At 41.3% G+C, this 26295-nt stretch overlaps 1 protein-coding gene across 7 annotated transcripts in view; it reads left to right on the top strand.

Annotated features, from left to right (window-relative positions):
* The window catches only part of adamts14 (ADAM metallopeptidase with thrombospondin type 1 motif, 14), a 203173-nt gene that overhangs the window by 99301 nt on the left and 77577 nt on the right, over positions 1 to 26295 (top strand). For all 7 annotated transcript variants that reach the window (XR_015754287.1, XR_015754286.1, XM_087982533.1 and 4 more), the window contains exon 5: positions 21704 to 21787. Coding sequence is in view for 5 of the 7 variants with exons in the window: in XM_087982533.1 (XP_087838659.1) it covers positions 21704 to 21787 (84 nt within the window). In the remaining 2 variants the exon portion in view is untranslated. The remainder of the gene's footprint in view (positions 1 to 21703; positions 21788 to 26295) is intronic.

The raw sequence follows: 26295 nt of genomic DNA, 5'->3' as shown, positions 1-26295 counted from the left end.
GGGATTAAATGCTGACAAGGCTAGATGGTTTGGGAAGCAAGGAGGTTTCTGTGTAAGATAAATGCTGGCATAGAACAATTGGGCTGAATGGCTTGTTCTTCTGCTATAGATTTTATCTAACATAATGCAATATTCTCTATTTGAATTGAAAGGAGAACACAAAGTAATGTGCTTCAGTACTTTTGCGTTTATCAATGTTTGTATCTAATACTTGTTTCAAATTGGAGGTTTCCTCCTGAACTTTGAGAGTTTTTCTGCAGTCCTGCTCTGCCAAGAAATATTTGGCATCGTGTGAATTATAGCTTGCATGAAGAATTATTTACTGTCTGCCTGGAAAGTTCTCAATTAATGCGCAGTTGTTGCGTTGTCAAAAATATTTCTGAATTTCAGACTCAAACTTTCGTTAGTACGCTAACTATGTTGATGCTGAGCATGATAATTTTTTCACAGAAATACGTTTTTATTGTAGCCGTGGCTTAGTTTTTAGGCAAGGCAACAACCCAAGAAGCATCTATATTTGTGATCTGTAGTTGACATTCTCATTAGAACTGATGTTATTTTAATAAAGAACTCATTTATTTATTCTCCCTGTAAGGATTGAAATGACCCGAAAGAGAAAGAACTTTTTAACTCGCTGAACTTGTGCCATGTTCAACTCTAAACAGAAAATTCAAGTCACGTGAAATATGTTTTTCTAAAATGATTAAACATCTGGTTTGCAGAATTCTCTCAAATGAATAGCACTGTACTGTCACCACTGCACTTGCACTTTATTGGCTTTCCATTCTTTCGGAGCTTTAGAATCTTAAAATATTTTAGGATGTGTGATGAGCTGCAGCATTCTTACAAGAGAGCTTCAGTTATTTTGGATCAGTATGGTGAGTAAAATTGATGATAATAGTTATGCCAAGCACAGAGCAGAAGAACTAGGAACAGGAGTAGACAATTCAATAACTGCCATTCAACATGAGCGTGGCTAATCTCCTTTTGGCTGCAACTCCACTTTCCTGCCCATTCTCCATCACCTGTCAACCCATTATAATTAAAAATCTGTCCATCTCCTCCATAAATTGACTCAATGTCCCAGCATCCATTCTCCCTGGGGAAGTGAATTTCACAGATTCCTGACCCTTTGAGAGAAGTCATTTCTCCTCATCCCTGTTTTGCATCTGCTACCCCTTATTTGCATTGCCTGTGTGAGATTTTGCTGTAGGAATCTTAAATATAATGTGTTTTTCCCCATTTTTCCAGATTCCCATTTAAAGATGTGACTTCTGTCAGAATTCAGCCCTGAGGGCATTTACAAAAATTCAGACCGTTCTTTGATAGCTTAGGTACGTAGAGTTGTAGAGCATAGCAGCAGACCGTTTGACCACTCCAATCAGCCTCTGTGTGAAAAAGTTAGATTCATGCAGCGTGGAAACAGACCATTTGGCCCAAAAGACCACACTGACCCTCTGAAGAGTAACCCACCCAGACCCATTCCTCTACATTTACCCCTAACTAATGCACCAAGCCTATACATCCCTGAACTCATGGGCAGTTTAGCATGGCCAATTCAACTAATCTGCACATCTTTAGATGTTGGGAGGAAACCGCAGCACCCAGATGAAAGCCATGCAGATGTGGGGAGAATTGCAAACTTCACACAGTCACCTGATGTTGGAATTGAACTCTGGTCCCTGTCGCTGTGAGGCAGCAGTGCTAACCACTGAGTAACTTGGCTGCCTTGAGCCACAGTTGCCCCGTAGGTCCCTTTCAAATCTGGCTAATGAGCATTAGCAAAGCATAGGACATGGAGGAAAGCATAACTAAATCTTGATCCTGTTCTCATTTGATATTCATGCAAGTCTGCTGGACGGTGTTAAATGTGGGAAATGTGAATTTTATTTCCCCTTCCTGAGCAGGGAGGTGAGAAATATAAATTACGATATTCCTAAACTATCCTGGTGATGTTGACTACTTTGACTGGAAATTGAGACTGGGATCTTCCTGCTCTGTTTACTCTGGGTGGTTCCATTGCTCGTGGAGTCGATAAAGTGTGGTGCTAGAAAAGGCACAGCAGGTCAGGCAGCATCTGAGGAGCATAAGCCATCAGAATGTATATTATGGAGGCTATTGTACAAGTTCCTTACCAGCCCAGAGCTCTACCTGTTAATAGGTAAAGCTGAGGAATCACCTCTCGCACAATCCTTCATTCATTAACATTAACTCTTTATTTAGATTGGCCTTTGCTCTAACTTCTCTCTGTTTCTGAACAGTGCTATTGATAGAGGACCATTACACATCTCACAAGCCTCACATTCCAGTGGTATTTTTAATTATATATGGAATATTCCAATCCATGATTTTTTTTGTAAAACTAATTATGGATATATTGGAATTTGTTCTTATTTCAAAAGCTACCTTTAATACATAGACTTTGCAGTTGGAAGAACAGCTTGTTTTTGTCATTCCTTTTGACTGGTGCTCAAAATGTACAGCACCATCAAAATGAAACTCCTATTTTAAAAACTGTTCCGCACCTTGGTCTTCGAATCATAAGTTAAAGTCAAGAGGTTAAACATCAAAAAGATTGCTGCACAAATCCTCGATGAAGTTGACACTGAATTATAACTGTTTAGTTGAAACAGTCTTTGACTGACGTCCTCTGCCTCACGGAGAAGAATCTTTGACTTTTACCAGCAACAGACCCTGATCCCCTGAAGGGCCTCAGGTTGAACCACTGAACTTGCATGCAGCATGTAGCAAGATTTGTGAGGTTTTTTTCCTTTATTCTGGACAATTGGTGCACTTTTTAATTCTTTATTGCAGCTAATAGTTTTAGAGCATAAGCATAACTGTTACTGTTCGTTGGTGATTTGGTGGACAGCTATCCCAGAGTATAAATCGATATTCTTGTGTGCTGATTATCACGCAATGGAAAGCAAAGTCACCTTCCCTTTCAGTATGTGCATTACAATTAAATCGGATGCATTACTGCAGGCCAGGAGATTGATTTGTAATCCTGAACAAATCTGTGAATGGGAATTCTGAATATTAGCCTTGTCCTCTGCTAATGCCGGAACTTAGCATATTTATTTTTCCACAACTGGTCAGCTTATTGTTCTACATTAGCAGCTTCTCGCTGTCTTTCTTCAGCTATTGAATACTTTCCAGTGTCAACACGTTCACCCTGTATGAAGCTGTTAAAGCACAAGAAGTGTTTTCACAGATCAAGGCAATGTTTCTTTTGATTAAACAAGGTTACTATATGCACAGCTAAGGGCGACGGATTTAACCATTCAGGAGTTGAGGAAAGATTTGCCTTTTTAATCTGACTGCTCAACATGTTTGCTCAGCAACAGCTCAAAGGAAACACGTGATTTCAAATGTACACTCTGGGTTCTGTTGTCTTCATTTGCAGTGAAATTGTATAGCTTTCTATGTGAAGGAAGAGGTAGTAAATCTATATCTACTTTATTGCTTAAAAGGATTGTTTAAATTTATTGTCTTGTGTACTCGAATACAGGAGTACTGTGAAAAGTTAACACAGCGCCATCTTAGGTACTTGGATACAAATCTTAGACACAAAATAGAGAAATAAATAAAAAAATGTTACATTACCTTACGGTTATTCATTGTATAAAATAGAAAACTAAGAGATAAAGTTAAAAAGATAAACATGAAAAGAAAAAAGTAATCTGGGAACGTCAATGTTATTTTCACAGTACATATGCATAGTTGCCATCTATCTAGCAAAATTACCGTACTTTTTTTTTTGTACGATCTCCTACTGTTGTTAATTTAAGCTATCCTAGAAAGAGGTAATGTTCGGTAGCAAGTTGAAAATTAGATCCATGCAAGCTATAATATGGAAAATGCCTTTAAAGCGCATGTTCATCTGAGACATGGAAGAAACCTTAATGCACTAAGCAGAAAGTCAAATTCATCAGGGAAACAACTCTGAGATGAGGTCCTCAGAATTTTATGAATCCTGCATACTCAAGGAATTTCTTGACTTTGAATATTGATGGTTGGAGAGGAGAGAGTATTGATTTTTTTTTAAAGCATGTATATTTAGAGAGAAGCAATGAGTTTGGCAATGGTCAGTATCTGTAGATGCTGAGAAGACACAAAAATCAAGACATATAGCTCAATATATAACATGAAATTCTGTGTTTCCTTATTTCTTCTATTAAAATGGAAACATTATATCTGTTTACTAATCCGTCTTTTACACAAGTGGCGCATGCTGCATCTACATAAAATTCACACACTAATTCTCAAGAGGTAGAAATGGACAATTGGATTATTAAAAATTCTAATGGAAACAAGCAGTGATGACAGTACAAATCCAACAAGCAATCACACTGTAAAGACCACATTTCTTTATTTCTGGAATGTGGATTGAAAATGAATGCAGATTTTAAAAGGGGGGAATTTGCAAAGAGTCATTTGCAACTTCGGGTAAAAAAGTGAAGCTAACTGATGCATGTGAGATGATGTTACTTTCTGGGACATTGAGTTCAGACAAATTGTCACCATCTGTTATGGCTTTAGGAGAGCTCAGTAGCAACTCTCTAATCAGTGTGCCTGTAGCTTTACATGAACTGCGTTAGTAAAATGTTTACAGAAGTAAGGAGAAACCTTCAGAAACTGGCTGCATTAGTATCTCTGCCTCTGCCTCTATTCCCTCTCACTGTAAAGAAACAACTGTAAAACCCAAGGGCAAAGAAAAGAGCCCAGACCCATCTAATCACCAGTGAACTCAAGACTGTTTGTAGCTGTGCAGATAATATTGTGGTATCATTGAAGTATCAAAAGGTTTTGTGATCCGGACTGGTGATGCAGAACTGGGGTTTACTGAGTATACGTTTTCTCTACTCCAATGTTTGTGTCTTATCTGTTTCTTTCTATAACACTGTGTGTGTGTGTGTGTGAGAGAGAGAATTTAAAAGGGGTGAAGTATAAGTGATCTAGTCATAATTTGCAATTTTTCCTTTTTTTATACCATTGGTTAAGAAAATCAGCTTGGTTACAATAAATAGTTATTTCTGGTTAATGGCTTAATTTTAACCTGAATTAGATAAATTGAGCATTTTGTAACTAAATTACCATTTTCACATTTATGATGGTTCAGGGAACAATGAATATTAGCTTATCCACCCAAGTTACAGCAGCTATAGACAGTGTATGAAGGAATAGAACGATTGTACAATTATGAATATTTCAGTGCACAAGTAGTTTCCACAAAATCTGGAATTAAGGTTCGACTGTTGACCATGAAATCATTCTCAGTTGTTGGAAAAACCCATCTGGTTCGCTAATGTCCTTTTGGGAAGGAAATCTGCCATCCTTACTTTGTCTGGCCTACATGTGACTCTAGACCCATAGCAGTGTGGTTGACTCTCAACTGCCGTCTGATATGGGCAAAAGTGAGGACTAAAGATGCTGGAATCCAGAGTTTAGATCAGAGTGGTGCTGGAAAAGCAGGTTAGGCAGCATCCGAGGAGCAGGAGCTTTTGCCCGAAACATCTATTTTCCTGCTCCTTGGCTGTTGCCTGACCTGTGCTTTTCCAGCACCACTCTGATCTGCTCTCTGGTATGGCCTGGCACAACACTCAGTTGTATCAGTCGCTAGAAAGTCACAACAAAGAATTGAAACCGGACGGACCACCTGGCATCGACCTTGGAACCGGAAAAGACAACGGCAAAAATACTAACTGCCCTGTCGACCATGCACAGTCCTCCTCCCCAACATCTGGGGGCTCGTGCTGGAATTGGGAGAACTATCTCAGAGTAGTCAAGCAACAGCCTGACATAGACATTCTTATGGAATCATACCTTCCAGATAACACCCCATGCACCACCATTACGAACCCTGGAAATGTCTTGTCCCACCAGCAGGACAGACCCAGCAGAGGTGGAGGCACAGTGGGATACAGTCAGGAGGGAGTTGCCCTGGGAGTCTTCGGCATCGACTCCGGACCCCATTGAAGTCTCATGGCTTCAGGTTAAACATGGGCAAGGAAACCTCTTACTGTTTACCACATACTGTTCTCCTTTGGCTGATGAATCAGTGCTCTTCCGTGTTGAACAACATTTGGAGGAAGCACTGAAGGTGGCAAAGTTGTAAAATGTACTCTGGGTGGGGGATTTCAATGTCCACCACCAACAGTGGCTCTGCAGCAGCATTACTAATCGAGCTGGTCGGGTCCTAAAGGATACAACTGCTAGACTGGGTCTGCGGCAGGTGGTGAAGGAACCTACAAGAGGAAAAAACATACTTGACATCATCCTTACTAATCTGCCAACTGCAGAAACATCTGTCCATGACAGTATAGGTAAAAGTGACCACCGCCCTGTCCTAGTGGAGACAAATTCTCTCCTTTACATTGATAACATCCTCCATTGTGTTGTGTGGCACTATCACCGTGCTAGATGGCACAGACTTTGAACCAATCTAGCAGCTCAGGACTGGACATCTGTCAGGTCTCTCCAGCACAATCTGTAACCTCATGGCCCAGCATATCCCCCACTCAGTCTTTCCACATCCAGTCATGAATGGTGGTGGACAATTAAACAATTCACTGGAGGAGGAGGCTCCACAAATATCCCCATCCTCAATGATGGAGGAGCCCAGCACATCAGTGCAAAAGATAAGGCTGATGCATTCGCAACAATCTTCATCTTGGGCATCACCGATACCAGTCTCCAGCCAATTCAATTCACTCCATGTGATATCAAGAAACGGCTGGAGGCACTGGACACTGCAAAGGTAATGGGCCCTGATAACATTCCGGCAATAGTACTGAAGACGTGTGCTCCAGAACTTGCCACTCCCCTAGCCAAGCTCTTCCATAACAGTTACAACACTGGCATCTACCCAACAATGTGGAAAAGTGCCCAGGTACATCCTGCACTTGTAAAGCAGGACAAATCCAAACCAGCCAATTACCACCCAATCAGTAAAGTCATGGAAGAGGTCATCAACAGTATTATCAAGCAGCACCTGCTCAGCAATAACCTGCTCAGTGATACTCAGTTTGGGTTTCGCCAGGGTCCTGACCTCATTCCAGCCTTGGTTCAAACATAGACAAAAGAGCTGAATTCCAGAGGTGAGAGTGACGGCCCTTGACATCAAGGCCACATTTGACTGAGTATGGCATCAAGAAGCCCTGGCAAAACTGAAATCAGTGGGTATTGGGAGCAAACATTCCGCTGGTTAGAGTCCTACCTGGCACAAAGGAAAATTTTGTGGTTGTGAAGGGTCAGTCATCTCAGCTCCAGGACGTCTCTGTAATACTCTTCGTTTGCTTCATCGATGACCTTCCCTCTGTAATAAGGTCAGAAGTGGGGATGTTTGCTGATAATTGCACAGTGTTCAGTGCCATTCGCGACTCCTAAGATACTGAAGCAGTCCATGCTCAAATGCAACAAGACTATATCCAGGCTTGGGCTGACAAGTAACATTCGCGCCACACAAATGCCAGACAATGACCATCACCAGTAAGAGACACGCGAACCACCACCTCTTGACATTCAGCAACATTACCATCACTGAATCCCTCACTGTCAATATCCTTGGGGTTACCATTGACCAGAAACTCAACTGGACTCACCACATCTGACTTGGAAATATACCACCATTCCTTCACAGTCATTGGTTCAAAATCTTGGAATTCCCTCCCTACTGGCATTGTGGGTCAACCCACAGCAAGTGACTGCAGTGATTCAAGAAGGCAGCTCACCACCACATTCTCAAGGACAAATAGGGATGGGCTATCAATGCTGCCAGCCAGCGACACCCAGGTCCCACAAATGAATTTTTAAAAGTTGCAAATAAAATTATTAGTCTTCGTAAATTTACCTGGACAATCCTAAATTCCAAGAGCACCAGACGTAACAAATGCAACTTTCAATGATAAAAACTGCATGAGAATATGCAGCTGCTTTCGCATAATCTGCAGCATCATGTCTACCATTACTAAGTGCACTGATTAACATCTGAGGATGCGACATGACGTTGTACAAAGTAACTGTAAAGTGTTTATAATTCAAGGCTGCATTGAGTTGGGAGATATGTTGCTCTGTGTCATTTGAGCTGCCGTTGGGATAAGAGCACCAATATTACCAGTCGGTGGACTTGTATGCACTGGCAATATAGCGAAAGTCAAATTTCATTTCATATTAGAGTCAGAGTTATACAGCACAGAGACAGACCCTTCGTTCCAACTCGTCCATGCCGACCAGATATCCTAAACTGACCTAGTCCCGTTTGTCAGCATTTGGCCCACATTCCTCTAAACACTTCCTATTCACGTAACTATTCAGATGCCTTTTTAATGTTGTAATTATACCAGCCTCCACCACTTCCTCTGGTAACTTGTTCCCTATAAGCACCACCCTCTGTGTAGAAAAAGTTGACCCTCTAGTCCAAATTATATCTTTCTCCTCTCATGCTAAACCTATACCCTCTGGCTTTGGACTTGCTTATCCTGGGAAAAAGACCTTGACAATTTACCCTATCCATGCCCCTCATGATTTTATGGAGCTACAGTTGGCTCCCCCTCATGATTTTATGGAGCTACAGTTGAGGAACACCATATGCTTTCCACAAAAGGTGTTGTCCCCAGCCAGTGACTAGGAGTCACGGCTGTGGAGTAAGAGATTGTTTGTTTGTAAATGGCCAATCATATGGAATATAGTAGGGCTGAGCTGAGGAGAAAGATCTTCTAATTATTGCTAATTCCTAATTGTGGGAATTCTCTACCACAGAGGATGTGGATGCTTTATTGTTAAAGATAGTCAAGACTAAGACTGGATACTAAGTGAATTAAGGAATACAGTGATAGTGCAGGAAGGCAGTCAGTGGAGGTGGTAGGTGATCCAGTTCAACATTGCAACAATCTCAGGGCACCATGTGACCGAGTGCTGTTTGTTTTAGGCTCCTCTGTAGAGATTTTGAACTTTTATCATACTATTCAAAAGTGGTAAGGACAAGGCAGAGAACTATAGACCAGTGAGCCTGATGTCAGTGGTGGGCAAGTTGTTGGAGGGAATCCTGAGGGACAGAATGTACATGTATTTGGAAAGGTACGGACTGATTAGGGATAGTCAACATGGCTTTGTGCATGGGAAATAATGTCTCACAAACTTGATTGAGTTTTTTGAAGAGGTAACAAAGAGGATTGATGAGGACAGAGCGGTAGATGTAATCTATATGGACTTCAATAAGGCGTTCGACAAGGTTCCCCATTGGAGACTGATTAGCAAGGTTAGATCCTATGGAATACAGGGAGAACTAGCCATTTAGATACAGAACTGGCTCAAAGGTAGAAGACAGAGGGTGGTAGTGGAAGGTTGTTTTTCAGACTGGAGGCCTGTGACCAGTGGCGTTACACAAGGATTGGTGCTCGGTCCACTACATTTTGTCATTTACATAAATGATTTGAATGTGAGCATAAGAGGAATAGTTAGTGAGTTTGCAGATGACACCAAAATTGGACGTGTAATGGACAGCGAAGAAGGTTACCTCAGATTACAACAGGATCTTGATCAGATGGGCCAATGGGCTGAGAAGTGGTAATTTAATTCAGATAAATGCATGGTGCTGCATTTTGGGAAAGCAAATCTTGACAGGACTTATACGCTTAGGGAGTGTTGCTGAACAAAGAGACCTTGGAGTGCAGGTTCATAGCTCCTTGAAAGTGGAGTCGCAGGTAGATAGGATAGTGAAGGCAGCGTTTGGATTGCTTTCCTTTATTGGTCAGAGTAGATTAGATTAGATTAGATTACTTACAGTGTGGAAACAGGCCCTTCGGCCCAACAAGTCCACACCAACCCGCCGAAGCGCAACCCACCCATTTCCCTACATTTACCCCTTTACCTAACACTACGGGCAATTTAGCATGGCCAATTCACCTGACCTGCACATCTTTGGACTGTGGGAGGAAACCGGAGCACCCAGAGGAAACCCACGCAGACACGGGGAGAATGTGCAAACTCCACACAGTCAGTCGCCTGAGGTGGGAATTGAACCCGGGTCTCTGGTGCTGTGAGGCAGCAGTGCTAACCACTGTGCCACCGTGCCGCCCGGGCATTGAGTACAGGAGTTGGGAGGTCATGCTGCGGCTGTACAGGACATTGGTTCGGTCAGTGTTGGAATATTGCATGCAAATCTGGTCTCCTTCCTATCGGAATGGGTATGTGAATAGGAAGGGTTTGGAGGGATATGGCAGGTGGGACGAGATTGGCAGGTAAGATATCTCATCGGCAACAACGGATTGGACCGAAGGGTCTCTTTCTGTGCTGTACATCTCTATGACTCTATGTAATCTCTGTCAGCTGCATCAGCCTGTGCTTTATCTGCTGTTCTCTCTGGAGAGAGGTCCTATAGGTTGGAATATTGAACGTTTTGGCCTTTGCGAACATTCAGTTCAGTAATGTGGAACTCTGTGATCCTCACAGAGCAACGTGGAATTTAGGGAACCAGCGAAGAGGCACTCATTGCTCACCCAAGCTAAATCAGTTGAGTTTTCTGTGTGATTCCAGTCACAGATTGTAAGTCAGTGATATCTTGGCAGTAGGTAGCCACATGTTTGGATCTTTGAATCTCATCTGACCCAAGGTCCATAGTTAGAGTGTTTTGCTCCAGCTGGCAAAAGCATCATAACAATAGAACAAAATGCTTCATCCGACCCATCATGTCTGTGCTAGCTGTCTGAAACACTTATGCCACTAGCCTCCTGTGCTCCATCTCCAGTCTCCAAGTCCCTCATCCCTGGCGTCACACTGACAAACTTACTTCTGTATTTTCTCCACAGTCTTGAAATATTTACAAAAATGTGGTGTCCAGAACCCTAGTTAATATTCCAGCTGGGCTGAGCAGTGATTTATAAAACTTCAGCTGCTCTGTTTTTTGTATTCTGTACCTTTGTTTCTAAAGCCCTTTTCCAGAGACTGGTGAGAATGCCACCAAGAGTGTTTGATGTGAATTGTTGCATTTGAAATAAAATTGAACATATGAGTGCACAAAATTAGGAACAGTGGGAGGCCTCTCCGCCTCTCAACACAGCTCCACCTTTCAGCACAATCCTGACTCATCTGATTACTCCATATTCCCTCCTCCAACAGATAACCTTTCACTTACTTGCTCATCAAGAATTAGTTTACCTCTGCCTTTAGTTAGCAATGTTAGATCTGAAAATGTGTTGCTGGAAAAGCGCAGCAGGTCAGGCAGCATCCGAGGAACAGAAGAATCGACGTTTCGGGCATAAGCCCTTCTTCAGGGCTCTGATCTCCAGCATCTGCAGTCCTCACTTTCTCCTAGCAATGTTAGATCCCATGGAATCTGGGGGAGCTAGCCAATTGGATACAAAATAGTCTTGAAAGTAGATGAGATGGTGGTGGTAGAGCATTGCTTTTCGGACTGGAGGCTTGTGACCAGCGATGTGCTGCAAGGCTCAGTGCTAGCTCCACTGCTTTTCATCATTTACATCAATGATTTGGATGTGAATGTAGGAGGTATGATTAGTAAGTTTGTAGATGACACCGAAATTGGTGGTGTAGTGGAAGTTGAAAAAGGTTACTTCAGAGTACACCTTGATCAGATGGGCCAATGTTCCAAGGAGTGGCAGAGGGAGTTTAATTTAGGTAAATGTGAAGTGCTGCATTTTGGTAAGGTAAACCAGGACAGGACTTTTAAACTTAATGGTAGGGCCTGAGGTTGGTGGTGGGGTCGGGGTGGGGGGGGAGATTAGGAAAACTAGGGATGCAGATACGTAATTCTTTGAAAGTTGCAGATAGACAGGGTGCTGAAGAAGGTATTTGGCATTCTTGCTTTCATTGGTCAGTGCAATAAATGTAGGAGTTGGGATGTCCTGTTGTAGCTGTACAGGACATTGATGAAGCCACCTTTTGAATACTGTGTTCAATCCTGTTCTCCCTGCTATAGGAAAGATATTGTTAAACTTCAAAGAATTCTGAAAAGATATTCTTGGACTTTTTAAATTTGATATTATTAATTTGTTATCTTCTTTCGGATTATGCACAGAAGCATGGCCAATAATTCTACACTTTATTACATAAATTACATACAGTTTCCTGAAAGGCCCCTACATTGGTCAGGGAAAACCTACAATTATACTGTGATATGTTTAGGTATCATGATGCACAATTGAATTTGCCTGCCATAATGAATTACTGAAATCCTAGTGATTGAACAGCACATGCATTGATATAATGCAAACACTCATTTCAGCAATTACATTCTACATACCTCATCATAAACTTTTAAAGTTTTGGTCACTCAGCATGCAAAAGATATAAGACAACATTGTTGTTTTGCATGGTTTGTTACAATACTGCTTTCGAAGGTGACAGATACCTTTGCATTTTAAGATAATGGAGGGTTTGCAATGTATTTTTGTGTTGGATTAGTCAACTAATCAGTGGCTGCAGAACCATAAGATCACAAGACATAGAAGCAGAAGTTAGGCCATTCAGCCCATTGAGTCTGCTCTGTCATTCAATCATGGCTGATAAGTTTCTCAACCCCACTCTCCCGCTTTCTCCCCATAAGCTTTGATCCCCATGACACTCGAGAACATATCTATCTCAGTCTTAAATGTACTCAATGACCTGGCCTTCTGTGGCAATGAATTCCATAGATTCACCACTCTCTGGCTGAAGAAGTTTCTCCTTATCTCTGTTCTAAAAGGTCTTTCCTTTACTCTAAGGATATGCCCTCGGGTCCTTGTCTCTCCTAACAATGGAAAGATCTTCCTGACATCTGCTCTGTCCAGGCCATCCTGTATACTCTAAGTTTCATTTTGATCCCCCCTCATCCTTCTAAACTGCATTGAATATAAACCCAGAGTCCTCAAACATTCCTCATATGTTAAGCTTTTCATTCGTCGGACCATTCTTGTGAACCTCCTCTGAACACACTCCAGGGCCAGTGCACGCTTCCTGAGATATCAGGCCCAAACTGTGCAGCACACTCCAAATGTGATCTGACCAGAGCATTGTAGAGCCTCAGAAGTACATCCCTGCTTTTATATTCAAGTTCTCTCAAAATAAATGCCATCATTGCATTTGCCTTCCCAACTGCTGACTCAGCCTGCAAGTTTACCTTGAGAGAATCCTGGACTAGAACTCTCAATCTTTGCACTTCAGATTTCTGAATTTTCTACCATTTAGAAAATAGTCCATGCCTGTATTCTTCGTACCAAAGTGCATGACCTTACACTTTCCCGATAGTACTCCATCTGCCGCTTCTTTGTCCACTCTCCTAACCTGTCCAAATCCTTCTGCAGCCTTCCCATCTTCTCAGTGCTACCTGTCCCTCTACCTATCTTTGTAACTTCTGCAAACTTAGCCAGAATGCCCTCCATTCCTTCATCTAGATCGTTAATGTATAAAGTGAAAAGTTGTGGTGCCAACACTGAACCTTGTGGAACACCACTTGTCACTGACTGCCATCCTGAGAAAGCCCCTTTTATTCCCATTCTTTGCTTTCTACCAGGCAACCAGGCTTCTATCCATGCTGGAACCTTGCCTCTGCCACCATGGGCCCTTATTTTACTCAGTAGCCCCCTTTGTGGCACCTTGTCTCAGGCCTTCTGAAGTCTAGGTAGATAACATCCATTGGCTGTACTTGGTCTGAGCTGCTCATTACTTCCTCAAAGAAGTCTAGTGGATTTGTCAGGCATGACCTCCCCTTGATGAAACCATGTTGTCTTTGCCATATTTTACTATACACTTCCAAAATATTCAGAAATCTCATCTTTCACAACAGCTTCCACCATCTTCCCCACGACCGAGGTTAGGCTAACTGGTCTATAATTTTCTGTCTTTTGCCTTACTCATTTTTAAACAGGCATGTCCCATTAGCGATTTTCAATCCTCTGGAACCCTCCCTGACTCTTGCGATTCCTAAAAGATCACCACTAACAGCTCCACTCTCTCTTCAGCTGTCTCCCTTAGAATCTGGAGTGTCGTTTATCTGGTTAAGGTGATTTATCCATCTTTTGGCCGTTCAGTTTTTCTAGCACCTTCTCCTTGGCGATGGCCAACATACTCAGCTCTGCCTGTCACTCTGTTGAATTCTCCACTCTCTTGAACATTCTAAAGGGATTGCTAGGTTTTTAGGATGACATCTATACTATTCTGGGTTAAGTAGCTCTATATCAAGATTTTAGAAAGCTTTATTACTGTTACAATTCAGGGTCTTGCTATTCTCTTGCATACAGTAGTCACAGTCATTTATGTTACAGCATTTGATGCTTCGATATTGTCTGTACTGCCCAATATTTATTTATAGAATAGGGTAATCCAGGGATATGATGTTTGTATCTCTTGTGATCTGAACTGAAATGTAAGAACAGCAGTAGACCATCTCTGTTGCTTGAACCTGATCCACCATCCATTTGACTATTCCAGATCTGTGATCAAACTCTAATCCTCCTTTAGACTTCTCCCATGGAAATTCTGGTCAACAAGAATCTATTGATCTCAGATTTAAAATTAATAGTTGAACTGAAGTTAAATTCCAAACTTGTAAAAATTTTGAGTGTAAAAATGTTTATTGAGTATTGTACTGAAAGGTCCAGATCAAACTTATGGATGATGTCCCTAGTCCTAGGTGATTCCCATATTTCAGAAAATGCAATTCCTAGACATTTCCCCTTCCAATTTAATCATTGGAATTCTCTCTTGTTCCTCCCATTGGATTCCAGATATTCTGTTCTCAAATGACATTGGTTGCTGCAATACTCCAGGAATTGTCTAATCAAGACTTTTTATATTTGCAAAATAGTTTCCATCTGTTATATTGTAGTCCTCCAGACACACAAAAAGCAGTATTCTAGTAACTTTTATGAATAGTTTCTCAGCCTGTGATGTTTTGATGATTGACCTGAATATTTGTATTGCAGGGTTTTTTTTTGCACATGATTAAAACAAGACTAATTGTTAAGTTGTTTCATTTCATGGCAAGTGAACACCAGCTGTGACTGGATTCATTTGCTACAACCTTGCATAATATTACTGAATAATGAACACTGAACTTTCCATATTGGCATCATATTCGATTTAAGCAAAAGAACTTTGAGCTATTCTTCCATATTCTGATCCTGACCAAGATGTTTCCCGGAAAATCTCTGTTTTAAAAAATGCACCAAATGTGATAGTGAAGCCTCAATTTCTTTGCAACGTGCCTACCCTAGTGTCAGTATGAGTCACACATCCGTTGAACTAGGAATAAAGCCAGGATGTTCTCATTTGAGAATAAAGAAAGCTTGACTGTTCATGGGGCTGAAGTATTCATGGGTGACCTTGTACTAAAGGTCATCGTTTATTCTGCCTTCCTGGTCATATTTGTGTTTGCGTTTTGCACAGGGTTTGTGTCACAGCAAGCAGAAACAACCTTAGCTGTAGGAACTGAAAATGTGTTGCTGGAAAAGTGCAGCAGGTCAGGCAGCATCCAAGGAACAGGAGAATCGACGTTTCGGGCATAAGCCCTTCTTCAGCTGTAGGAACCCCTTGGTAAAAAGCAAAAATGAGGAACACCACACATTGTAATATACTTGTGTTAACAACTCTTTTTAATTAAAGAGTGGTACAATGTATTCAAAAAAAAATTTATTTCACTGCACCCACACTTACACATGCCTGTAATTTGTCAGAGGTTTCCTTTATAGTGCATTGTTGCTTTTCCTTGCTGACTTTTCTTCAGAAATGGTTATCCTTAAGTCTATTCTCAGTAAGGTTCGTTCTTGTTTAATTGAAAAAAAGCTTTGTTATTTTTGGTTAAAATGTCAATACTTTATACTGCTACTTGGGGCGGCATGGTGGCTCAGTGATTAGCACTGCTGCCTCACAGCCCAGGGACATGGGTTCAGTTCCACTCTCAGGTGACTGTGTGGAGTTTGTATGTTCTCCCTGTGTCTGCGTGGGTTTCCTCCCACAGACCATGGGACATGGATTAGCCATGGTAAGTGTAAGATTGCAAGGATAGGGTAAGGAGGTGAGTCTGGGTGGGGTGCTGTTCGGAGGTCAGTTTGGACTCAATGGGCTGAATGGCTTGCTTCCACACCGTAGGGATTCTGTGATTCTTGCAAGTTAAGACATAAAACATCTCTGCCTTCAACATGCTGTTTTGCTAGGTGATAGAAGAAACTAAATATAATTTTAAAACATTATCGATCAGACTGATATCAATCTTCTTAAGTGTTGTTGGAGCTGCACCAATCCTGGCAAATGGGAAGAATTCCATCACACTCCTTGACTTGTGTCTTGATGTTGGGTGGACAAGCTTTAGGAAGGCAAAAAGTGAGTTACATGTTTAGACCAAGGCTGTATGAAACCAGGAGACGAGTAGAACCAAAACTTAGTGTCATTGCAAGTTATGCTTGACAGCACTATTGACCCCTTCCATCACTTTGTCAATAATGGACAACAGTCTAATGGGGCAGTAGTTGACCAGGTTGGATGTGTCCTGCTTTTTGTGGACAGCACATCCATGAGCTATTTTCAAAATGAATAGGTGGATCCCTGTGTTGTACCAGCAGTGGAATAGCTTGGCTGAGGTGTGTCTAATTCTTGACAGCATGTCCTTAGTACTATTGCCAGAATGTCTTCATCGACCATAGCCTGTGCATTCAGTTGCTTCTTGGTTTTACATGGGTAATCTTCAATGCAAAAATGGAAGAACTGTGCGTTGGTTACTGCTATCAATGGTGTAGTGGACAATGCATCTGTGACAGGTAAATTGGTAAGAACAATTCATGTAACGTTTACCTTCTTGTTGGTTCCCTCACCACCTTTTATAGACTCTGTCCAGCAGCTGATTCCTTTAGGACTCGGCCAGTCCAGTCAGTAGTAGTGCTTCCAAGTCACTCATGTCAATGTACTTTGAAGTCCCCACCCAGAGTACACTCTGTAATGACTGACTGTTGACAACCAACTTTGTTTAAATTCTAAACAAGATGAGTTGACTCTGATTAGTCAGGGCATTGTCCTGAGAAAGAAGCCTTTCTTGCTCGGCAGTCATCATCCAAGATTACAAAGGGATCTTGATCAAATGGGCCAATGGGCTGAAAAACATAGATGGAGTGCAAGCTGGATAAATGCAAGGTCTTGCATTTAGGTACAATAAGGGTAGGGCTTATACAATTATGGTAAGTCCTTGAGTAATGTTGTAGAACAGAGGGACTTAGGGGTACAAGTACATAATTCTTCGAAGTTTGTGTCATATATAGACAGATTGGCCTTCATTGCTCAGTCCTTTGAGTATAGGACTTGGGAAGTCATATTGAGGTTGTACTGGACATTGGTGAGGTCTATTCTGGAATACGGTGCCCAGTTCTGGTCGCCCAGTTATAGGAAGGATATTATTAAGCTGGAGAGAGTTCAGAAGAGATTTGCCAGGATATTGCTGGGTATGGAAAGTTTGAGTTATAAAGAAAGGCTGGGACTTTTTTCACTGGAGTGTAGGAGGGTGAGAGGTGACCCTATATAAGTTTATTAAATAATGAGGAGTATAGATAGTGTTAATGGTAATTGTCTTTTCCCTAGGATAGGGGATTTCTAGACTCTGGGTGCATTTTTAAGGCGGGAAGAGAGATATTTTAAAAACACATGAGAGGCAGTTTTTTTTACACTGGGTGGTTTGCATGTGGATGAACTTCCGGAGGGGATGTGGTACAATTACTACATTTAAAAGACATTTGGATAAGTACATGAATAGGATAAGTTTGGAGGGGTATGCCCAGGAGGAGGTAGGTGTAATTACTTTAGTTTAGGATTATGTTCGACATGGATTGGTTGGACTTAAGGGTCTGTTTTTGTCCTGTATGACTCTAAGACTTTATTAACTGGTGCATTCTCTATGGTAACGCCTCTACCAAACAGAGTTCACTTGCCAATTTATCAGCAACCTGCTGTCATTAAGTATAAATGATGTTTTTCCTTTATTTTGGTATTCTTGCAATTGCCCTGATGAATATAAAATAGAAAGGTTTGGGGTTTTTTTCCACTATACCAAATGACTATTTAAATCTTATAAATTACTTGTGTTTTTCTTAATGCTAGATTGTTAGCTGCTTGAGAATTCAGGCTTATAAGAACAATGACTGCACATAATCCTTTTCCCTGTGTTCTTTCTGCAGCCAACATTATGATTACAAACTAAAATAGTAATGCTCTGATGTCATGTTTAATGTGTTAAAAATTACAACGATTTTAGAGTTTCATTCATAGTGTTTCACAACCCTGTCGAAAGGCACGAGTATCAGTCAAGGATATTACTTAAACAGATCATAGAATCCTTAGAGTGGGGAAGCAGCCCATTCGGCCTGTCGAGTCCACACTGACTCTCTGAATAGCATCCCACCGACTCCTACCCTCTACCCTATTCATGCATTTCCCATAGCTAATCTACCTAGCCTGCACATCCCTGGACACTATGGGCAATTTAGCTTGGTCAATCCACCTAACCTGCAAATCTTAGGTCTGTGGGAGGAACCTGGAGCATCCTTAGGAAACCCATGCAGACACTGGGAGAACATGTAAACTCTACAGAGACAGTTACCCAAGGCTGGAATCGAACCTGAGTCCCTGGGCTGTGAGGGAGCAGTGCTAACCACTGAGCCACTGTGCTGCCCCCAAGATGCACATTGTGTCACATTTCATTCCCCTTTCTTTCCATTATAGTGAATAGAATCTTCAATATACTTATTATTTTCCTGGTATCTTAGTCTAGGGGCAGCTAGGTAGTTGAGCTTTACCCAATCCTGGGTTTGTCCACATCCACTCCAGTAAATATGTGCTCTGAATGATGCTCCAATTTCTGAGTTTCATAGCTGTAATATCTCCCTTGATGCCTTTTCTAACAGATTATTGGGTTTGGTATTGGGGCAACATTTCACTGTCAGCTAAACTGAGCCCTGGTGTCACTCAGCAGGTTGATAGCACTGTTGATGACACCTTCCATCACTTTATTGATGATCAAGAGTAGACTGATGGGGCAGTAATTGGCCAGATTGGATTTGTCCTGCTTTTTATTTTCAGGACATACCTGGGCAATTTTCCACATTGTCGGATAGATGCTGGTGTAGTAACTGGACTGGAAGAGCTTGGCTGAAGGAACAGCAAGTTCTGGAGCCCAGGTCTACAGTACTATTGCTGGAATTGTCAGGGCCCATAGCCTTTGCAGTATCCAGTGTCTCCAATCATTTCTTGATATCACATGGAGCACATGGAATTGGCTGAAGACTGTTCATCTGTTGGGCACTACTTGTGGAGGCCAAAATAGATTGGCATTTTGACACTTTGGCTGAAGATTGCTGCAATTGCTTCAGCCTTATCTTTTGCACATTTTGTCTATTCCATCTTCGCCCCACATTAATTTGTACACCTCAGTTACATTAAAAAGGATCTGATTGCACTGGAAGAGATGCAGAGGTGATTCACCAGGACAGTGCCTGCAATGGAGCAGTGAAGAGAGGCTGGGGAAGCTCAGATTGTTTCCTTTAGAGCAGTGAAGGCTGAATGGGGACCTGACTGAGGTGTATAAGATTGTGAAGGGTATGGACAGGGTGGAAAGGAAGCAAATGTTCTCCTTAGTTGCAGGGTGAGTAACAAGGGGCCATATGTTTAAGGTGAAAGGCAGAAGATTTAGAGGGGATTTAAGGAATTATTTCACCCGGGGGAGGCAGGCATCTGGCCTGGAAAGGGTATTTGAGGTGGGAAACCTCGCAACCTTTAAAATCTACTTGAATGAACACTTGAAATGTTATAACATTCAAGGCTATGGGCCAAATGCTGCAAAGTGTAGATGAAGAGTAATTTTTTGTTGGTGCAGTCGCAGTGGGCTGAAGGACCTCTTCAGTAGTATATGATTCAAAGTCACTTATCGGTGGGCATCAGTTTAATTTGGGTGCTTAATCTTTCATTTAAAGAAAATAGTATATGGTTACATTTGTGTGTGTGTGTCCCCTCCACTTCATTATTTGAGTTGACATGTAGCTAGGTGAAAGTGAGGACTGCAGATGCTGGAGTAGAGAGGAGAATGTGGTGCTAGAAAAACACAGCAGGTCAGGCAGCATCTGAGGAGCATGAAAGTCAACATTTCAGGCAAAAGCCCTTAATCAGGAATGAATCATTCATTCCTGAAGAAGGGCTTTTACCCAAAATGTCAGTTGTCCTGCTCCTCGGATGTGAAATAGTTACTCGAGGTGTTCCATTGTCCACTACTATTAATGTGAAATCAGTAAATGTTTCCGTGACTCCCTTTACAGGTGAATTGTTGAAGGTGAAATGCTAGCTGTCAGAGTATTAATTCAGTGTGCTACCAAGGACCTTTTTTGCATTGCTTTGTGGGCATCACTGACTAAGCCAGCTATTATTTCCCATCCGTAACTGCTACATGAACAAATGCCATTTAAGAGGACAGTTAAGAGTCAACCAAATTGCTATGTGGTCACATATAGACCAGATCAGATAAGAATGGCATTTTTCCTTCCCTAAAGAACATGAAAGAACCAGGTGGATTTTTCAGCAATGGTTGCTATTAGGCCCAGCTTTTAATTTCAGATTTTTCATTGATTCATATTTCAACATTTGCCATGGTTGGACTCGAGCCCATATCTTATAGGTTTTGGATTACAAAGCAAGTGACCATACTATTATGCCACCACCTCCCCGCTACATTGTTGATCAGCAATGCAAAAAAACTGGAGTTTTGAGTCTTAAACTCTTTGAATCTTATTTGATGGTAGTCAAGGAATCATTGATAAGTAGTATTAGCTCTTTAAATCCTTTACAACATTGGTTACTGACTGTATTTCTCTGGTGGTTACATTGAGCCTGATTTGGGGGTCAAAAGTGAATGAGTTGAGTATTATTTTGCAACTCCAAGTGTGTTGAGCTGTAAAACATTGAATTAATATTCCCAATCTTCACAATTAAAGCAGCGCACTGGCTCAGTGGTTAGCACTGCTGCCTCACAGCACCTGGGACCCGAGATCAATTCGAGTCTTGGACGACTGTCTATGTAGTTTGTACATTCTCCTCATGTCTGCCTGGGTTTCCTCTGAATGCTCCAGTTCCCTCCCACAGTCCAAAGATGTGCAGGTTATGTGGATTGCCCATGCTAAATTGTGTCTAGGGATATGCAGGCTAGTTGGATTAGCCATGGGAAATGCAGTGTTATAGGAATGTGGAAGGGTGTGGGTCTGGGTGGGTTGCTCTTTGGAGGGTCAGTGTGGACTTGATGGACCAAATGGCCTGCTTTCACACTGTAGGGATTTGATTCTATGAATCTCAGTTTTACAAATGTTCATGTATGAAGTGCAATGTTAGAAAACATAGAAATAAATTCCCAGAGATCTCCAAGCCATCGAAAACAGCTTAATTAATAACCAGCTCATGAAATCACTCGCCAAAAGTTGAAAATTTCAAAATTAAGCATTTCTGCAATGTTGTTAATTACAGAGAAAAAGGCATTCTCTTGTGTCCCATTTTTAGCATGCCTAGAACTAACAGCTTGAGTATCAAGGGACAATGTATGGACGTAAAGCCTCAACAAAGGATGTGTATTCATAGACTTAAGCACAAAGCTGTGGTTAAGAATCATTTATGTGTAGCCTACCTAACAACTGTGTGTTCACTTTTATATACTCTATCAACTTGAGATCATTTGGTTCTCTTGTTACAGGTTGATGAAATCTACCATGATGAATCATTGGGCACCCACATCAACATCGTTTTGGTCAGAATGATCATGATAGGCTACAGACAGGTGAGGCTGCGTCAACCTTTATTTTACCTCTGTCAAAGTTTGCAAATTAATTTTCCATCGATTTTTGAAAAATAAAAATATAGGCATAAAAGACATTGGTACCAATCATGAATCAGTATTAAATAGGACATACGGCCACCCCAGGTAAAGTATTGTGTGATCATTTCTACAATAGAGAAGAATACATGCTGGATGCAATTGAAAATGATTTACTCTTTCATTTATGAAGTGGGAATTGTGGAAATGTGCACAGCTCTTTTCTCTGGGAAAATGAAATGTGCAAGTATGCTCTGATTGTGTATGGACCATGAAAAGTCGATGAATATGAGCAGTGTGGATCTCCTGTCTTACACGATCTTGATTGATTGGCAGAGATTTCCCCACTTACAGCCTTAGCTGTCCAGCTTGCAAGAGTTAAGAGCTAATGTTGGCTGCTTCTAACAAAAATTATTTCCATAACTGTGGCTGGCTCACAGTGGGTCGAATGACATGCTGTTGCGTAAAATGGTGAGATATTAATGTCCATAAAACACTTATAGCAAGGATACATTTAAACATTTTGGTGTGTTACAGATGCTGTCGCCTCAGGAGTTGTATGTTTCTAAATTTTTTTTTGAGCTGCCTTCACAAATCTTAAATTAACTGCTTAGAAACCGTTTGCTGCATGCTGTGGTCTATCCATTTTAGCATTGAAGCAAAATTCAAGGTGGCCACAGACAAAGGAGCCTTGAGGTATTCCTGTTGAAAATGTCAAATAAGTTTAGCCGGCCAGACGGTTGCTGTCAATTATGCTTTTTTATTGGTGAATATGAATATCAAATGACTTCTAACTGTCCATCCCATTCTAATCCAACATGAGTCCTCTCAGACCCTATGAGCGGTGACTCCAATTGTGAAAGCTGTAGGGAGCCAATATTCAGTGAATTAGTCTCAGCAACATCCTTGTTTCATCCAATTCTTTTTCACTACAAGTGCATTTCAGTGCAGAAAAACAGACTGGATTTCTGCTACCTGGATAATTCACTTTTTTTTATAGAAACACAATGAAAGAATGGAGTATGAAAATCAAAATCTTGAGCAAAACTCCTTTAAATTTCATCAACTGCCTTTTACAGTTTGTCATACTACTCCAGAGAAGAAAATCCTCTGTCGACAGATTTTAGAAACACAGAAAATGAAAGCAAAATAGACTGTTCAGCCCAACGAGCCCTTTTAATATGATGTGACTGATCCTGTCTCTCAGCACCATACTCCCACGCTCTCTCCATATTCCTTGACACCCATAGAAAATGAGAAGTTTGTGGGAGTGTCTGGGTTTTATTTCCAGACACTTGATACTAACATGTGATCTTAGTCGTGGCTCTTCATGTATTCCAACATTACAAGTCACTAAGTCCCCTCAGTGAAGCATCTGGCTGTGGCTCGAATGCTATGTCATTCAGCTTTAAGCAATATAATGAATGAGCTATGTTTTCTCTGGCTTTCAGCTGTCTCTAGCTTGCATTTAGAGTTTTGCTTAAAATTGTTTTCCGTATCATCCCTCTGAAAAGGTTATGTGACTGAAATTTACTGTCATGTCCTTTAAAGGTCAAATGCAGATTTTGCAGGGGGCATGTTTCTAGTATTCACAGATGCTCTACATTAGCAGGATTAAAAATATTTATGTGATACTCAGTGATCAAATTAATCAAGTAATTCCTCACCCCTGTACTGTGTTACTTCAGGACCAGCTTGATCCATATAATAAATAAGAGTTATAGATAACCTGTTTTCAGTACCTGAGGCCGCCTTCATTTTTTGGAAATAGTTATTCTTAAAATACAATTCAAAATAGTTTTGTGCTAAAAGAGTGATAGTGCAGCATAGCAAGTGATCCTTCACCCCTTGAGTCTGTTTGTGACTCTTTCAGGCCTCATGATTTGCTTCCTTTTCTGGATTTTTTTTTTACTGCAAGTCTCTTTTGAAAATACTTTTGCATTGGTTTCGCCCACACTACCAGCTTGTAAATTCTAACCTTCACCACTCATTGGCGTAAAGATGATTTTACTCATGTACCCCCGGGTTGTTGGCTTTTTAAAAATATGCTCTGGCTACCAAAATCTTCAGCCACTGGAAACATCTGTTGTTTATTTATTCTATCCAAACCTTCCAAAACTCGAACATCTGTATCAAATGTGCACTCGGCTTTCTGTGTTCTAAGGAGACCAACCCCAGTTTCTGAAGTATGTCTAGGTTCCTGTAGTCCCTCATCTTGGAACTATTCATAACTCTTCTGCATTGTCACTTTGGAGCCCAGAGTGGTGCCCAGAATTGGGCCCTTTATTCCAGTGAATTAAGTTATTGGGTGGCACAGTAGTTAATACTGCAGATTAGGTGGGTTGGCTGTGCTAAATTATCCAGACTGTCCAGGAATGTGTAGGCTAGGTGAGTTAGCCATGATAAATACACAGATAGGATAGGGGGCTGAGTTTGGGTGGGATGCTGTTTAGAGTGTCAGTGCAGGCTCGATAGACCAAATGGCCTTTTTCTGCAATACATGGACTATGGTAGCTTCCTGGCTTTTAGAAAACATACATCTCTTTACAAAGCCCAGGATACTTCATTATGTTTTATTCACTGCTTTGTTAGGAACATTTTGAAGCATCTGTCACATGGGAAACTTTAATGTGAGGATAGGATGAGACAGAGTTACTTGGTAATCAAGCCTTGGAGGTAATGGCTTTGGCAAGGTGAAATAAATCCACAATGGTTAGTGGAACTTTGTATACAGTGTGGACTTTGTATTACCAACACTACCGTTCAGGGCAATCATCAACATAAGCAGATTGCAATGCTGATCAGTCATTTCTCAGTAGTAGGGATAAAGGCACAACCATGGAATTCACACAAATGTAAAGACTGTGGCATGCTGCAGGTCAACATTCCCTGTCCAGAATGATGAAGAATGTCAGATGTTATTCGACTGTCCCTCCCATCTGAGGACTCCCTAGATAACATTAATAGAACACTCAAGTCTGTGTGGTCTGTCATCTTTGAAGTCGAAGTCACCATGTTTGCCAATGAGTTAAAACAGAAACAAAAAGCATTTTAGACGCCTTACAAAATGACTCTGGTCCTTGAGGCAAAAGAGCAGTTCACCCATCTTGCTGCCTGTCTCCTAATCCGAAAGGATGTGACAGCCTCATGCAGTTGTGTGAATTACAGCATTATAGTGTGCAAGCAAGAAATGCGGCAATCTATGGGAAGAAATGCAATTTACTGCTGACTTTGCATGATCAAAAGAGTACTTAACACCATGTCAACAAAATTGCTTGCACTTCATTTACGAATTTCATTCACTGACAGGGACAGGCAGGTGCTACGCCAAGCTATATTCACTTGAGATGGATATCTGTATGTGACTGTGACCTTCTGCACTTATCTTTCATGTAGTGATTGTAACGAGGTCAGTCAGCTGGACCTTGTAGAATATGAGTTCCCAAATTGAGGCTGTTAATCTGGTCCAATCAGGTAGCCATGGCTGACAGATAAAAAGAGGAATATCTTCCCCCTCCAACTCTATTTTGATTTAATCCCTGCCCTCCCCTTCACTGTTTGAATAATGCAGCATTGCCTTCCGAGAAGGGTGCTTGTCACTGGCCACTCGGGTGTTTCCTTTCTTCCTGGTAGTGGTACATAAATAAGGATTTACACACTTGTTGTTTTTCAATGTGTCTGACACCTGCACATACATAGCATGGCTGCTGGGGGGAAATAATCATAAAGAAGAGAAAAGAAAATATAAAAAAAAGGAATATCACAGTTACTGCCACTTTGATAGCTGACTTCGAAGAGGTAGTGCTAAAGTCAAGGACTGTTCTTGTTCAATATAAGTAATGGGATACTGACATCTGTGGAGTTATTTCAGTGGCAGCGAGACGAAAGCACATTCCTGAATAAACTCGCTCATAACAGTCTAATTGAGTTGGGGTAAGCATTTCTTACATCATGCCATTGTTTGTGAAGCTTGACTCATTTGACGCTGTCATCGAGGTTTGGGCCCAGCCTGTGGAAAACATGAGTTATTTCTTCTGGGCAAATGACATTGTGGCAGACGGAAAGCAACAAGTAATTCTCCTGACAGCCTGTGGAGCTGCATCTTTTTCTGTTATTAGGAGCCTAACTTTCCCTCAGGCACTAGATACCAAAACCTTTTAAGAATTGATGGACATAGCTAAGGAATATTATGACCCTCAAGTCACCTCTAATTCTGAGACACTATTATTTTTACTTGGCAATTCAAGTACCATTGGAATCTGTATCAGGATTTTGACTAGGTTAAGATAACTGATAGCAGCATGTGACTTTGGTTTAACCCTTAATGAGATACTTAGAGACCATTTGCTAAATGGGATTAATGATGTAATTGTGCAAAAATGCCTTTGGCTGAAGCCCAACTGGACTTCAACAGGTGCTCCAACTGGCTTTACAAGTGGAGCATATGAATTGCAGAGTATTCTGATGCAAGT

Source organism: Chiloscyllium plagiosum, unplaced genomic scaffold, assembly GCF_037043375.1.
Source record: "Chiloscyllium plagiosum isolate Xiang-an unplaced genomic scaffold, Cpla_swu_hap1 HiC_scaffold_43, whole genome shotgun sequence".
Classification (NCBI taxonomy): Eukaryota; Metazoa; Chordata; class Chondrichthyes; order Orectolobiformes; family Hemiscylliidae; genus Chiloscyllium; species Chiloscyllium plagiosum.
This window is presented reverse-complemented; position numbering and strand designations above follow the sequence as displayed.